Source organism: Mirounga leonina, unplaced genomic scaffold (genome assembly GCF_011800145.1).
Source record: "Mirounga leonina isolate KUSES-001 unplaced genomic scaffold, KU_Mleo_1.0 Mir_125, whole genome shotgun sequence".
In the NCBI taxonomy this organism is placed as follows: Eukaryota; Metazoa; Chordata; class Mammalia; order Carnivora; family Phocidae; genus Mirounga; species Mirounga leonina.
In genome coordinates this window covers 72,905,880-72,923,116 of record NW_023270305.1, presented here as the reverse complement: position 1 = coordinate 72,923,116, position 17,237 = coordinate 72,905,880, and the positions used below count along the sequence as shown (strand labels likewise).

The window sequence follows — 17,237 nt, the reverse complement described above, 5'->3', positions numbered from 1 at the left end:
AGACATCATGCTATTTTATTTTTTGATTCAATTCAGACTTGCAAAAATAAAACCTACATCTTCTTTAGGGATCAGCTTTACCCATTCTTGGCTTCAAGAACATGATGATCAAGAGCTCACCTTTAACAAACAACCCTGTTACAGGAGATGGCAGGATATGGAGCCACCCTCTCTAGCCAGGGGTGGAGGTATGCATAAAGTATGGATTTATATGGAAAGGAAACATTCTGAAGGATCAGAATATATTTGAAACTCATGCCACATTAACATAGGTGTCATTTTTATTTTATTTAAAGAAAAAGGGGGGAGGGGCCAACAGTAATTTTCATAATACACATAAGACAAGTTAGCACTGGGGGGTGGGAGGGGAGGCCACGTACTTGCCACCAGTCTGCTTTGTAGCTCTAGGATTAGTAAATTTAATGCAGTCTGTCATTTGTATTACTGTTGAGCAAATTTATAATTGGCAAAATTAGGGATTATGAATCACTGTAAACGGACTGCAACTAAGACGAAAACCTAAATAAAATAAAAAATCACTTTAAAAATAAACCATAAATACATGATGCACATTAGTGTAACAAAACCATTTTTGTAAACATTTTCTTCAACATAACATGTGCATGAGGAAAAAGACACTGTACTCGATACAGAGTTACTCTGATTTAAATACAGAAAGGTATTACTTATTAAAGCTTTGACTACACCTACAGACATATCTGTATTTTGTTTTGAAGAGCAGTGCTAAATATAAATAGTTTAATGTTCCATATTTAATGGTATCATAATACTGTTTTGTTTTGTAATTTTGCCATCTTGGCACTTTTGTGAAGTCACTACCCTGTTAAAGGAAAAAAACAAACCAACCATCCCTTCTCTGGAAGAATGACATTTCACCTGTTCATAATCTTTTATGGAGAAACCTAACTGAGCACCTGTATGAAGCTGCAGCAACACAATCTGGTTTACGAGGTGCCGAGGCTGGGAAGGCAAGGAAAGTACACACCAGGAACCTGCCCCCTGCCCCCGCCCCAGGACAAATGGGTGTCTGACCTCCGGTGACTTAAGCCCAGAGACAGCCGTGATTGCATTCATGCAAACACCACCAGAGTGCTGTCGGGGGGCCTCTGGCTGCTGCACGAGCCGGACAGGCCCGATTCTGGCTTGAGCTCAGACCCTATCGCCTCGGAAAGGAAATCCAGTTTTTGTCAAGTTCTAACTATGCAGTAATTCCAATGAAAAACCATTTGTCTTATCTGGCCACCCCCCTTGGCTTACAGCTTCAAGTCTTTCAAGTCTGTATACGTAAGACTGTGATGCCTCCGTCTTTTCTGTCTTCCTTGTTGGTATCAGAAGTTTAGTGGGGTTTTTTGTTGTTGTTGTTGTTGTTTTCCAGACACCTGCTCAACTTTACCTGTCCGTGAAGTCATGGGAGAGGCTACAATCAACCCAGCCATCGAGTTATTTCTCCTCTCAGCGTGCACACATGTTCACTGTGGCACATTTCATCTTAATCGAAAAGCCAAAACATGCAGGAAATCACCAACAGTAATTTGATTCTGACTGAATTCCTGTGGTGATGGCATCTGGCCCATCTCCAAAGTCCCTTCCATAGGTGGGATTAAGTCTTCAATCTTCTCTATGTTAACTACAAATTAGTAGAAAGGAACTAGTCCTCTCTGCTTTGGACAGGAGCATCACTCCAAAGTCTTAGAGATGGGAAAACCTTTCCCAATGCCTTGTCCTTTTCAAAAGAGGGCAAGACTTTCTCAGCTTATCTTGTCTTTGTGGGTAGGTACATCTGTATTGTTTCTGCATCTGTGAGTATATCTATTTCTTGCTAGGTGTTTGTAATTCCAGGACAACCTGTGGCAAAGATGCTGAACCAGGAGGAAGAGAATGATAGGGGTCAAAGTGGATGCCAAATAGGATGAGAATGCTGGGCAAAGCCTTGACAGATAGGTGCAAATGACTGTTATCTTTTTGGGAGGAAAATCTTCCTTTTTCATGTTGTAAAAGAAACTTAACCACAAAGGAGGATTAAGCCTAGGAAACACCAAGTTCTGTTTGGTAAACAAAGTCTGAAGCCACCATCACGCAATATTCCCACTCCAAACTCAGCCAGAGGAAAGTAAGCTGGCAGAGCCAGGACACCGAGCATTGCTCCTTTACCAAGAGATTAACAGTCTCAGAGGAATTGAGTGACCATGAAGCCATAAAACAAATTATTAGCCAAGACATTTATTACAAATGTCATGAACATATTCATAAAGTAAAACTGGTTTAAAAAACAGAGAGAGAACAAGAGAGCAAGGGAGAGGAGAAAAGCCAGGGCTTTGATATTACAACTAAAACACAGGAAGATGCCATCTTATGAATAAGCAGTATTAACTACATTCTTAAAATAGTTTTAGTGCATTGCATTTTTAGAAAAGGGAAACACCAACCCTCCCCCACCCCAAGAAAAGGTTCCTGCAACGCCGAACAGTTTGTGTGACTATTCTAACATGACCATCCGTCTGCTACCAAACCCCGAATTGAGAACAATGAGGCCTCTTATGTTGCAGGCCATGGTTGCCCATCAACCACTAATGGTGCATCTGGTGAAAACAAAGCATTCTGCTCTCTGAACTGAGAAAACAGATTGCATCTGTCAGCATGATGAAGCCATATGGCTATTTCCCATCTTCAGGGACAATTTCTCTCGTGCCTACTGAAACCTGTGACAAAATTAACAGTCAAACTTCAATCTGATAGTTTTGGTATTAAGATTAAATTAAACATTAATGTTTTCCTCCAAAAAACATAGCAACTAAACCACCTCTTAATGCATTACAAATAATGAGGTAGGCAAAAAAATAAACATGTGGTTGAAAAATTTCTTTTCCTCTGCAAGTGCAGACTGTGGTAAAACTGTTGTCGCGCTTCTAGGTTTAAACAAAAATTAAACCTTTAACTGAGGCAGTGCTAATACTGTCACACAACACAGTTCTGGCCATTATACAAATGCACACATTTTCTTTTTTTTTTTTTTTTTAAAGAACCATCTGCACATGATTTAGGCAAAACCTGGTACACAGAAAAATGACTGAGTTTTTGGCCAAGCCAAAAAAAAAAAAAAAAAAAAAAAAAATCCAAATAAACAAAATGGGACCCCCTTAACCCACCCACCCTGCCTCCCAAGCCCCACCCACAAAGGTTATCCTAGTAACTGTGTCTTTCACATTTTATAAATATTAACTTCTTAAACCTGCACCTTCTTCTTTGACCACATATTGTCACATTACAAAAAAGAAATGTCAATTAAATACACTGTTAATGTTACTATATTAAATCTGCTCTCTGCTTCAGCAAACTGCTCGTTAGACCACCATTTTACACCTCCGTGTGCCCACTTCCAACAAAACCAATGGCATGTTCATAGTCTCCACCTTCCATACCCACAAGACAGAGTCACTCAGAGACAAGGAATTCTGGAGCTGAAGGGAAGGCATTTGCTTTCTGGTCTGATGCTCAATCCCAAACACTTATAGCACCTGATGGTAGAATGTGAACAGCACCAGCTGCATTGCAGCCTTGATTTATTTTTGAGTAGGGAAAAGAAGAGAAGGGGGATAAACTGGTAAGAGGTGCAAGAAAGGAAACAAAACGAAACAAAACAAAACAAAAAACCCCACACATGGTGTCCGCACACACAGCTGTCCTGGACCACACCGGTGCAGCTCTGAGCTCCAGTTGCAAGGAATTCCAAGTTCTCAGGATCCTGAAGACTCTGGGGACCAGCAAGCCTCATCGCACTGCTTCTACCAGCTCAGAAGAGAAGTCCTGCCTAATGTCATGAAGTAAACCTGACTACTGCCACCAGACCGAACAGAGGCAAAGAAGACCTGCAAAAGCAAGAGAAAAAAAGAGAGAGAGATTTACCATGAAAACACAACCCAGTCCTCGGGAGCAATGCTTCCTACAGTTCCTAGGCAGATAACCTAGAGCCACTGCCACCTCAACAGCTCCAAATGCAGGAAGCTTAAAAGCCCAAAGGCCCTTTCCAAAAGAAAATCTGAGATGATATCAATTTATCATATATAAGTAGTCATCATCTCTGTAGGCAATTTTTATTACAACTAAGAAGGCTAACACTGCCATATTGTGAGAACTCAAAAGAAAAAAACTGTTAGTTCTGAAATTGAGCAATTTCTTTTTATCTCCACTGCTAATAACATCTAAAAGATAAATGTGTCTGGGAAAACACAATGAGCAATGGAGAGGACTCCTCACCAACCTGCTTTTACTTTTTAAAAAAATTTTTAAAAATATTTTAAAGATTTTATTTATTTATTTGACAGAGAGAGAGTTAGCGAGAGCGGGAACACAAGCAGGGGGAGTGGGAGAGGGAGAAGCAGACTCCCCGCCGAGCAGGGAGCCCGATGTGGGGCTCGATCCCAGGACCCTGGGATCACGACCTGAGCCGAAGGCAGACGCTTAACAGCTGAGCCACCCAGGCCCTGCCTTTTCTCTTTTAAAAAACTAAGCTAAAATGTATTAGTTATTTCACAAGACTCTACAGTCAAATTATGACAATTTACTTTTGGGCCTTTTATTAATAGACTTTAAGGGATGTAACATTATAAATAATAAAAATATCTAAATGCCCGAAGTTCCAAGAATATTATAGTTATGGCTACATTAAATATACTCAGGAAAATATAAGCCAAAAAGCTGGCAAAATCCTGGATTGGGTCGGAGGTTGTATGGGGTTTCAAGGTAAACAATTTGGGAGATACTATTAGAAAAAAATGTGAACTCCATTAGTAAATGAGCTATAGGATTGCAGGAAAGTGGGCTGGTGGTGATGTAGCTTATTTAGTGAGCAGGTAGTTAGGCAGGAGGACCACCCAAGGACAGATCTACAGCTCCTTTATCAAGCCGAATTTTTAAATTTAATTTGAGCAGTCAATCAGTGGGCCAGTGGCTAGGATATTTAATATATTTTAATGTGAAGCAAGAGGTGGAAACGTTCTTAAGAGGCAAATTCCTAAGGCTGCAATGGGCTGCCTCAGGTGGGCAGAGGCTTTCCATCCAGGTGGATGGATGAGAAAGAAAGTTGGGCTTGGTAAAGGCCAGGCCCACCAGGAGGTCCTTCTCAAAGCAGGTGGGATGGGTCAACACCCAAGGCCATCCAGCTGCTTCACTCCAAAGCTGGCTTAGGGAGGGGCTTCCAGGGAGAAAGTAGGCCCTGGAGGAGACAAGGATGTGGCCAGTTTTGAAAACCAAAGGTTTTAAATGGGGCTTTGAAGCCTTGGGGTCTCAGCTGCAGGAGGTGCCCATGCTTCTGCATAAAATGATTTATGTGGTTAGGTATTTCTGACACGCGAACTATAATTATTTTACTATTCAGAAGCAGACAAGTGGTCTGATGCATATCAGGGGAGAGGAAACTTTTACCTACCCAAATTTGCAAGGGGGTTCCTTTCCTTCCAATCACAAAAGAATCCCATTCATTTAAATTGGCAGCTTTAACCTTCCCTGTCCCTAAACCCAAACATAGCTCACACAGATTACCTAATGGGGTTAAAAACAACCACCACAAACAAACCAACATATAATGATTTCGGTGGAGGTAAGTATCTTTTGTCCCCTTATAAGCAAACAGAAAATAGAATATACTCTATCCCCCATAAACAGGTTTAAAAAGTCACTACTAAAACATTGCTTGATGAATTTATTTCAGAATCTATCAAAACCCCAAGAAAAGGCTTCACCAAACTCCATGGAAAATAAACCATTACTAAAGCTAGTAGTAGCTAAAAAGAAGTTGTAAGGAAACCATTACCTTGTCATTGCGTTCACATAAGAATTTTAGTCTTTGAGCCCTTTTGTGCATAAACACACCATCCAAGTGACCAGTTTCCACAGATCGGATCTCTATGGCCTTTTCTCCCCAGCCCATCGTCTGATTGGATCGAATATATGCTTTTTGAGAAGAGGGGAAAACATGTAATTGTTAGATAAGGAAACAGCCATGAAAAGATGCTGCTCTTATAATACACACATACCTGCATGTCTAGCACTTAAAGACTTTTGTTTTTAAGGAACTTTGCCTTTGTAACCTTTTAAAGTTTATCCTGGGAAGTGGTAATTTGAATTCCCGACATGGTTCATGCTCATTGTGAGCAATGACCCACTGGATGCAGAGTTTTGCTCTCATATTTTTATGAAACCAGTCGTGAAGAAGGCAGGAAGAAGTGATGAAGAGAGACAGTGACTAACTGCAATGAAACCAGAAGAAGTCGGGGATATAAACTGAAAATTTCAGATATCAGCCTTTCTGCCTCTTTATTCTTGAATGCACGCTGGAAGATCAAGAGGCTGTTTCTAGTTGTGGCTCTGCCACTCAAAAGAACAAGTCCCTTACGCTTTTTCTCACCTTACTTTCCACAAATCAGTCAACAACATCTGTTCTATTCCTTGGATGTCTTAAGGATTAAATGACAAGAGTTTTAAAAAGTGTTCAATAATTACTTGGATTTTGTTTTAAAATAGACAATGACCAGTCCCATGGTCTACAATCTTACTTGCCACCATCTATTGCCAACCGTTCTGCTAAATGACCAGAGGGTCTACACAACAGGTAAAACTTGTCTGATAAATATATGCAGTTTTAGAGAAGGCCCCACTTTTACAAGTGCTACCTTTTCCTCTGAGTGATACCTACCTACAGATGTCGGCATCTCTCCCCACTGCAGAACCACATCCTTGGTGATTCTTCCATAGGTATTCACATAAACCCCTTCATCTTCATAGCACACCAGAAGCTCCATGCCATCTGTGTTGGGGAGGATGATGATTGCATGGGGTTTGATGCTACACTGGATCTAGAGAAGAGGAACAAAGTACAGGGAAGTAGGTTTGTGGTTATTTCTATCCCTGCAAAAGTGCTCAAAAGATTGTCTTGGTGAATGCACTGGTTAATATTCTTGGTGAATAAATACAGCAATTGAATAATTGGAAACCCATGCAGTATATATCCTGAAGACAACCTTTTACAGGTCATATACTCTACTAGTTCACATTTCTGAGGCCCCTGGAACATATCTGGATTGTGGACTCTATTAAGACATTTTGTTCCCCAAACCATTCCCAACCCAGGATGTTCTGGCCTGCCAGCAACTGCCCCAAATCCATCCCATGTTAGTCAAAGCCAGGGCTAAGAGGTTTTCAGGAGGGCCTCACAGAGCCGGGAGAATGGATTTCCACTTGTCTCAGAGCATGCAGCTATTGAAAATGGCACATCGTTTAAATACTCACCCCCATACCAAGGGGAAGCAAGGAATCCCTGCTTGTGTTAGTTCATTAAGCAGAGTAAAGAAAAAAGTCAAAACAAAATGAAGCCAGTCAACCAACCATAGAGTGTGGGTTCTTTCTTACGTGTGTTGGTAGATAAATGTCATAGACGGATCCTGAATCCACATCTACAGCATGGAATCCAGCACAGGATCCATAGATCACTTTCAACCTCTGGCCTTCCTCCACAGTGAGATCCACCAGCAATGGCTTATGTACCAGTTCTCCAAATGACTACAAAGAAGTAGTAGACAGAGTAGAGAAGCAGTAAGACAGAGTAGAACTTATTTCTGATAGATCAAACTAGAGAAGCCAAACCCAAGGTACTCAGTTATTCAATTACTGAGCTACTCTGGCAACAACCATAAGCAAAAATACTCTAGAAAATAAGTCTTTTTAAATTTATTATGATTTTGTCTGTCAATCAGCATCTGGAAGACAATTCTTCCAGAAGTCACATTGCAAATCCCCGTAGTTGGTCCAAGAATTCCACTCTGTTGTTTGCCTTGGTGACAAATACATCTAAAGTGAAATAATCAGGACTTTCTGTAGTATACTGTTCAACTATTCAGAGGCAGGCAATGGAGAAAGAGGAGGAGTTGTGGGAGTCACATACTGAGAATTTTTAGTAAGGTCATCATAGTCACCATACAGACTTCTACTTTCATTTCTCGACTAGAGTGATACAGTGATGAAAAGCTGTACTGCAAGAACCTGCATGATCTATAATGGACTGAGTGACCCCAGTTCTTCATTAGTATCAATACCTACAGCTCACAAGTCAGACTTAATATATTTATAGAAGCAACTCAGAGAGTACACCTGGCACATAAAGGATATTAAGACCAAATCTCAGAAGACAGATGTAATTTTACAACCAATTACTTTTAGTCAATAATATGTGGATTTATTTTTTAAGCAAACATGGTAACCCCATTTATCCTGCTTTACTGGGGAATCAAGCAATAAGCAATCTAAATATGTCAATTTTCCAAATACTTGACGCTTACTCTTAATAAAATGTACCAAAAACTATTTTAAAAAAATAAGTAAATAGAATCATTTTGGATGAAAAATTCTTAATTTCTTGATATGCGCTAAAACAGCCCCAGGGCTATGCTTAAGGTTTTGTGGCTAATATTAGAAATGAGGTTATTATTTATAATATCTACTGTCATAGTAATATTTTAACTAAGGATTTCCTAAGTTGTATCTAATGTAAACTCTAGAATTATAAAAAATACTAAAAATACCCAGAGAAAACTGCTAAGATTTTTCTACAGTTTTTCCCTTAAACAAAAATGATGTATTATTCATGTTAACTTACTTTTTCTATTTAACGTGTAATACATATTCCTTGTGTCATGAAGAATTTCTGTAATTTTTAGTACTCTATCAAATAGATATACCTTCAAGCTGCCTGTTGGCACAGTGTTATCAAAAACATATCTGAATCTTTATACACATGCATGACTTCAGGTAGCAGGTCAAAGTCTACTTTTTAAACAGAGAAGGTGTTATTTTGTTCTTTCTTCTGTTACCATATTGACATATCAATCAAAGTGCCTACCAAATATTTAGCTTTCTCCTTTCATAGTCTGAAGACTCAGAAAGCAGACAGTGAGGCTTATACACTGGAAATGGCCTCTCTTACGATAAAGTTATACACTGTGTTATTACATAATTTTTAAATGACCAGTTTTAACTGTTTACAGTTTTTAAACTTATCCCCTGGCTCTTGGTCACACATGCATGGCTGATGCTACTTTTAAGTACACTTGATGCTGTTACCTTAAAGGCCATAAATTTGTGATATGGCTTGGGTGCCCACGCATAGACCTCCACAGAACTCTTCAAAGCAATTACCAGAAATTTGATTCTTTCATATTTTACTGAAAACAACAAACATAAAACAAGAGAAGCACAAGTCAGAATCAACATGGAACTCCAAATTCTGTTAGTTGTCTTTTGCAAACTTTATAAATATGCCCTTTTTTGAGTCATTCAGACCAACAGGAGAAAAATACTGAGTGATCAAACCTCAGAGTTTCCTTTTCCAATACTTTTATGTATGATTCAGGCTGTTCCCATCTTTCTTGATGATGTATGGGACTCAATCAACTCCAATACTCTGGTTACTATCAGTGAGTCCTTTCACTAATGTTTCTAATCTTCTTAGATTGCAAGTATTTAATAATCAAGGACAATGCCAGCCATACCACTCTCAAGTCTTAAGGGCTCAGTATTACTTCAAAAGGATAATAGTGCGGTTAATCAGTTAAGTATCACTTTGAACCACTTCTTGATCTACAGAGGTAGTGACTACTTGAATTCTACCTAAAGTTCTGTACAAAAACAGCAGTAGTAAAGGAAATATAGTTGAAGATGCCTTCTTTACATGGCTGTTTTGGTTCTCCTGCAGCCAGGCAACTCTACTTAAAAACAGACACTCTCTGGGTGTTGTATGTAAGTGATTCATCACTGACTTCTACTCCAGAAACCAATACTACACTGTATGTTAACTAATAAAATTTAAATTAAAAAAATAAATAAAAAATAAGTGTGGTTACAGCACTGTAAACAAACAAACCCCAGATGCTCTGAGGGGCTGTGACCACAAATGTAGCTCTATTAGTTTCTTTATAAGCTATCGAATGTCACACTACTACTTGATTCCTTTGTACATGAGAGATGACTTGTTAACTTGATAACTCTCCTTGTTAAATTCCATATACAGTCACTATTCAAATAAATCACTGACATTAATATTAAGAAACAAAGGATTACAAGAGGTTGTCCAAAGCAGTGCTGCTTAATAAAATTTTCTGCAATGATCAAAAGGTTTTATATATGTGTACTGTTAATAGGATAGCCACTAGTTATATGTGGCCATCGGGCACCTGGAATGTAATAGTGTCACTGAGGAACTACATTTTAAAGTTTATTTCACGTTAACTAATTTAAATATACATTTAAATAGCCCCTCTTCTTGATGGCAACTATACTGTACAGCACAGGTTTTGATAAACGGAATATAATTTCCTGAAAGTATAAAGACAATGAATGAATGGTATTGCACACTCTTATCTCAGAAAATGTTTTGATTCATTCTGTAAGAATGACAGGCCTGAGGATTGCTGTTTTGTTCCAACGAAAAGCCCAGCACCGCCTAACACATTTGCCTCTAGCTCCCCTTGTAGGATAATCTATTCTTGTACATTTCACCTGTTTTGATCTGTTTCATTAAATTTAGACTTAGATGATTCTCGTTACACCTCAAGAATTCTTTCACATAAACACAACACAGAAAATCCTAATCCCAAAATTTAATCAAGGAGATAGTACTACTTTTTAGTAATACAGAATCACTCCAATATTGGGGTAGCTCCTGCAGTCATTATTAACCAATGCACTGAGAGTTGCAGACAGATTATATCAATAAGAAGAAAATGTCAAAGAATGTAATATTCTCGGAAGCAGAGAAACTGACTATAGCATATACTTTATAAACATAGAAAAAATAAAACATACTAGCAGCAATCAGTATATAATAGGACCCTTACGTTAGTCAGTCATAGGTATATAGAGACCATTTGTTGCTTTTTCAAATTCTATTACAATATATCATCTCTCCCATAAAAGTTTAATTTGGCTAAGTTCCATTATTTCCCCTTTATTTCCAACATTAGTACTAGTATTTTGATTTTCTTCATACATAAAAAATTTGTTTTAGTTTTGTTCTTTTAAGCTCTTATTACATAAGAACCACAGCATGCAAGCCAGCAAGAAAAAAAAACAAGACAGTTGCTATGAAACACTGGCTGACCAGCCTGATTCATTTAGTAGTTAGAGCATAGTAGCTCTGCACAGTGCACTTCATTCAAAACGGCAAGCCATAGCTCTTTGGTCAAACTCTCAAACTTTCTATCAGTGACTGCCAAGAACCCAAAGTCCTCTAAATGGAGAATAGGCCTGGAGCGCAAAGCAAGAATCCAAATTGGCTGGCTTTCCTTTGGCAAGGTTTCCTTAGAGAGGTTCTTGTGGCCACAGCTTGCAGAGAAGAATGTGGACTGTCAAAGAGGAAGGGTGAAAAGCCTCACTTACAGGATGAACTGTGAGGATGAGACGGACAGAGGACAGGGTGAGCAGCAGGAATGAATGGTGTTATGCTAAAAGGTGCACTGTGAGTCTAGATGACACTTCAGGATTAGAAGATGCCTTAGAAACATAATCGCAGAAATGAGCTAGGGGGATCAGAAACAACACTAACTAAACCATGCAAAACAAAACCTCATGACCCTCCTGGAACTTACCAACTTTATAGTGTACACATCCTTCCAAATCTCCCACGGTTGTCCATCCCTGCTTCTTCTCAACTTCTGGATCATTGTGAAGTATTTTATTTCTTAACCAGGACAAATAGTAGACACGTAACTTATCCTTTTTGCCTAGCAAAACAAATATAAATATTTTACATGCATATTCAAAGTAGATACCATCATTAATAACAATAGTAGCCAAAGAAACGTCAATGAACAACAAATATCCTTCTAAGGGAACCATCTCGATGAATTTTACTAGAACCTCAATTTAAGCTATTCAGATGGACTTTGAAACTCCTATAGAATTACTATCAAGTATAGGACTGAGTTAGAAGGAAAGATTTTATTTATTTATTTATTTATTTATTTATTTGAGAGAGAGAGAGAGAGACACTGAGAGGATGAGAGCAGAGGGGCAGAAGGAGAGAGAGAATCCTAAGCAGGCTCCACGCCCAGCGCAGAGCCTGATGCGGGGCTCGATCTCACGACCCTGAGAGCGTGACCTGAGCTGAAATCAAGAGTCGGATGCTTAACCAACTGAGCCACTCAGGAGCCCGAAAAGAAAAGATTTTAAAAGAATAAAGAACTTAGACTTATGTAAACAGTCAGTATTCATAAACCACAAAGTAATACAAACCCCTACACAGCAATACAACCAATAGAACTTATAAGGTGCTTTCACAAGTATAATGTCCTCTGATTCTCAAAACTCTCTGGAGTAGCTATTATTTCTCATTAGACAGTATAGAAAGATTAAATAAATCACCCAAGGCAGGGACTCAAATCCAGCAAAAAGGAAGCCATAAACTGGAGATTGGTATAACTTACAGAGCTGACAGAGGACTCACAACCTATAAATCACTTAGAAGAGAGAAAACCCAACAGAAAAAGTGGGCAATCGACTACAACAGGCAAAAGAAGTTACCACATAGATACCTAAAAAAGGTACTTGCTCTCAATAGTCAATTAGTGAATGCATATTAAAACCATAATGATATATAATTTCATATATCAGTGTGTCTAGAATTAAAAAAAACAGCAGTACTAAAAAAAACAACAATAGTACTAAAAGTAGGGAAGGTGGAGGAACTAGAAACTAGTGTTAACTGTTAGAACCACTTTGAAAAGTCTGACATTATCTAATAAAGTAGGATATACGCATACCCTATTTATGATCCAGTAATTTCTCTAATAAAAATGTGTGTGTATGAGCCCCCAAATACAAATGAGAATTTTCATAGCAGCATTGTTCCTAAGAGCTGTAAACAGCAAACACAAACATGTATCAACAGTAGAACAAATAAATTGTGGTACAGTCATACACAGAAATGAAGTGGAACAAAATAGCTCTATGAGCAACAACAACAAAATGATGTTGAATAAAAGAAACTAGACACACTGATAAGCTTAAAAAGAAAAATCATATGATCATATCAACAGATGCAGAAAAAACATCTGACAAAACCCAATATCCATTTCATGATCGAAAACTCACAGCAAATAGGAATAGAGGGAAACTGCTTCAATTTGCTAAAGAACATGTATAAAAAACTTATGGCTAATACCATACTTAAAGGTGAGAAACTAGATACTTTCCTCTTTAAGAACAAGGGAAGGGTGTCTCCACTTACCAATCCTAAACATCAAAGTAGATGTCTTAGCTAATGCAATAGGACAAAGGAAATAAACGGTATACAAACTGGGAAGGAATAAATACAGGATTATGTAAGTAGAAAATACCAAACAACTGGCTAAACAAAAAATCCTGTAACTAATAAAATGATTATAGTAAGGTTGCAAGTTACAAGGTTCATACATAAGAGTCAATTGCTTTCCTATATACTTGCAATAAGCAATTGGAAATTTGAAATTAAAAACACAGCACCATCTACAGAAAAACTAAAAACAGGGGTGGACTGAGTGGCTCAGTCAGTTGAGTGTCTTACTCTTGATTTTGGCTCAGGTCATGATCTCAGGGTTGTAAGAGCAAGCCCTGCGTCAGGCTCCACGCTCAATGGAGAGTTTGCTTGAGATTCTCTCCCTCTCCCCCACCCCTCTTTAAAAAATTAATACATCTTGGGTGCCTGGGTGGCTCAGTCGGTTAAGCAACTGCCTTCGGCTCAGGTCATGATCCTGGAGTCCCGGGATCGAGTCCCGCATCGGACTCCCTGCTCAGTGGGGAGTCTGCTTCTCCCTCTGTTCCTCCCCCTCTCATGCTCTCTGTCTCCCATTCTCTCTCTCAGATAAATAAATAAAAAATCTTAAAAAAAAAAAAAATTAATACATCTTTTTAAAAAAGGCACTAAAGGGGCGCCTGGGTGGCTCAGTTGGTTAAGCGACTGCCTTCGGTCATGATCCTGGAGTCCCAGGATCGAGTCCCGCATCGGGTTCCCTGCTCAGCAGGGAGTTTGCTTCTCTCTCTGACCCTCCCCCCTCTCATGTGCTCTCTCTCTCTCTCTCATTCTCTCTCTAATAAATAAATAAAATCTTAAAAAAATAATAAAAAAAGCACTAAGGTCAAAGGATATACTTAGTTATAAATCTAACAAAGGAGCCCTAAATAAGATCTCTATGAGGAAAACTATAAAACTCTGAAGAAAGAAATTAAAGGAGATCTAAACAGATGGAGATATATTCAATGGTCATGGATAAAACTCAATATTGCTACAGTATCAGTTCTACTCATCTAGGGAATCAATGTAATCCCAATCAAAATCCTATCAAGTTATTTAACACATACTGATAAGCTGACTTTAAGTTTATATGGAAAGGCAAGAGCCAGAACAGGCAACACAATATTGAAAAAGAACAACTTTGGAGGGCTGATACTATGTGACTTTAAGATTTATTATAAAGCTAAAATAATCGAGACAATATGGTATTAACAAAAGGAAAAACAGATCAATGGAACAAAACAGAGAGCCCAGAAATAGACCCACACAGAACACTGATGTGGATGTGGAGCAAAAGGGACTCTTCATTTGAGGCCTGTAGAAAATCAAAATGATACAGCCACTTCGGAAGACAGGCTGGCTATTTCTTACAAAGCTAAATGTAGCCTTATCTTACGCTCCAGCAGTCATGCTCCTAGGTTTTTAACTAAACACATGAGTTGAAACCTTATGTCTATGCAAAAAGCTGTCCACAGATATTTATAGCAGCTTTATTCATAATTGCTAAAATTTGGAAGCAAACAAGAGGTCTTTCAATAAGTGAATGGATAAACAAAGTGGCACATCCACACTAAAGCAACTAAAGAAATGCACTATCAAGTCATGAAAAGACATGGAAGAACCTTAAATACATATTGCTAAAGAAAGACGCCAGTCTGAAAAGGCTACATACTACATGATTCCAACTATGACTTTCTGGAGAAGGTCATATAGAGAGCCAAAAAAACCCAAAAAAACAAAAAAAAAACAGTTGTTGCCAGGGACTTTGGGGGAGAAATGAATAAATGGAGCATAGAGGATTTTTAGGGCAGTGAAATCAGTCTGTAAAGGTGGATAATTATGTGTTTGTCAGAACCCTGAACTGTACAACACAAAGAGTGAACCTCAATGTAAACTTCAGACTTTAGTTAATAATAATAATATTGTTAATATTGGTTCATCAATTACAACAATTGTACTACACTAATGTGATACACTAATGCAGATGATAGGGAAAGATGATAGGAGGTGGGGGTGTAATATGGGAATTGTCTGTATTTTCTGTTCAACTTTTCTGTAAACTTAAAGGTGCTCTTTAAAAAACGCAGCGCGACACAAAAGAATGCTTACCATTTTACCATTTATATTAATTCACTTCAGTGAAGGTAAAACCAACCTAATGTATTTTAAAAGACAGTGCTTCCCTCTGGGGACCAGGGGGGCAATGACTGGGAGGCAGCAGAGTGGGTACTGCAGGGGAGCTTCTGGGCTACTTGGGATTGTTGCATTTCTTCACCAGGGTAGGTGAATGGATCCTAGGTGGATGGATTCTGTGACAATTCATTGAGTATATACCTATAATCTGTGCACTTTCTGTATTACATCCTGCACTTTAATCTTTTTAGGTTTTGAAGACTTTTTGAATGTGGGAAAATATTCAATAAAATGTTAAATGAAACAAAAACCATGTAGTTTTATGTATATAGTGTTTCATTCCCATATTGTGATAAATATTTATAGAAATGAGAAGGAGGAGGGGCGCCTGGGTGGCTCAGTGGGTTAAGCATCTCTGGCTCAGGTCATGATCCCAGGGTCCGCTCAGCAGGGAGCCTGCTTCTCCCTCTCCCTCTGCCCTTTCCCCTGCTTGTTCTCTCTCTCTCTCTCTCTCTAATAAGTAAATAAAATCTTTAAAAAAAATGAGGAGGGGGGGGCGCCTGGGTGGCTCAGTCGTTAAGCGTCTGCCTTCGGCTCGGGTCATGATCCCAGGGCCCTGGGATCGAGCCCCGCATCGGGCTCCCTGCTCTGCGGGAGGCCTGCTTCTCCCTCTCCCACTCCGCCTGCTTGTGTTCCCTCTCTCAGTGTGTCTCTCTCTGTCAAATAAATAAATAAAATATTAAAAAAAAAAAAAATGAGGAGGAAATATAAAAAAAAGTCAACAAGAGTTGTCTCTGAGATGGGGTAGCATTTTGTTTTATTCTTCCTAAGTTTTTTCTATTTTCAAAGCTTCCCAAAATTAACATATTACCTTCATGATTGTAGAAACCATTGCAAAAGAGGAAAAGAGGGGCACCTGGGTGTCTCAGTTGGTTAAATGACTGCCTTTGGCTCAGGTCATGATCCCAGAGTCCTGGGATCAGGCCCCGCATCAGGCTCCCTGCTTAATGGGGAGTCTGCTTCTCCCTCTCCCTCTGCCACTCCCCCTGCCTGTGCTCTCCTGCTCTCTCTCTGTCAAATAAAATCTTAAAAAAAATAAAATAAAATAAGGAAAAGAATATAGAAAAGTAGACCAAAAAATTTTTTATGTTGTCAGCTGATCAGTGATCCCCATAAATCGTCTTGTTCACTGGATCACAAAATGAAGTTTAAATCATTTTTAGCAGCAGATTTATTTTTCCTCTAATTTTAAACCTACTCCCTGTCAACACTCAAGTTGTAAATGGCTGCTTTCTCATTTAAGTATGAGATGGATGGAGAAATTTCTGCATTTCAACAAAGGTCTTTTACTTACAACCAAAAGCCTATTTGAAAACTAAAATAACTCTGAGAAATGTTACATATAAACAAATGTAAGAAGCTGGGTTAGCAGATGATTAAATCAAAACTGCTGCTGGTTATTATAAGACCTATTTAAAGTGTTCCAATTTTGCATACTCTTGACTCCAGCAATAATACAAATTATTAGGAAATTATTATCTATGCAACATGGATATGTACGCACAATGGTTAAGTTACGAGATGTACGTGAAAATGTTTACATGAGAGGGAAAAAAAGGGCTAAACTAAAAGACAACAGAAGTAAATAAATTTTAGAGTATGTATGCAAAGAAACACTCTATAGCCACATAAAACAGATGTCATAGAGAAATGTTTAATAACATGGAAAGAGCAAGCCACATGATCTGGACAAACCAGAATGAGTAAG

General features: G+C 38.6%; 1 protein-coding gene across 28 annotated transcripts in view; it reads right to left on the bottom strand.

Annotated features, from left to right (window-relative positions):
• Positions 1-269: 269 nt before the first annotated feature.
• Positions 270-17,237, bottom strand: part of MAP4K4 (mitogen-activated protein kinase kinase kinase kinase 4) — a 190,891-nt gene continuing 173,923 nt past the window's right edge. For 17 of the 28 annotated variants that reach the window (XM_035001817.1, XM_035001818.1, XM_035001819.1 and 14 more), the window contains 6 exons: positions 11,655-11,789; positions 9,133-9,233; positions 7,402-7,575; positions 6,713-6,872; positions 5,831-5,970; positions 270-3,887 (listed from right to left, as the gene is read on the bottom strand). In XM_035001817.1, the coding sequence (XP_034857708.1) occupies positions 3,804-3,887; positions 5,831-5,970; positions 6,713-6,872; positions 7,402-7,575; positions 9,133-9,233; positions 11,655-11,789 (794 nt within the window). In that variant the 3' untranslated portion in view covers positions 270-3,803. The remainder of the gene's footprint in view (positions 3,888-5,830; positions 5,971-6,712; positions 6,873-7,401; positions 7,576-9,132; positions 9,234-11,654; positions 11,790-17,237) is intronic. The other 11 variants (XM_035001821.1, XM_035001828.1, XM_035001832.1 and 8 more) reach the window with 1 other exon arrangement.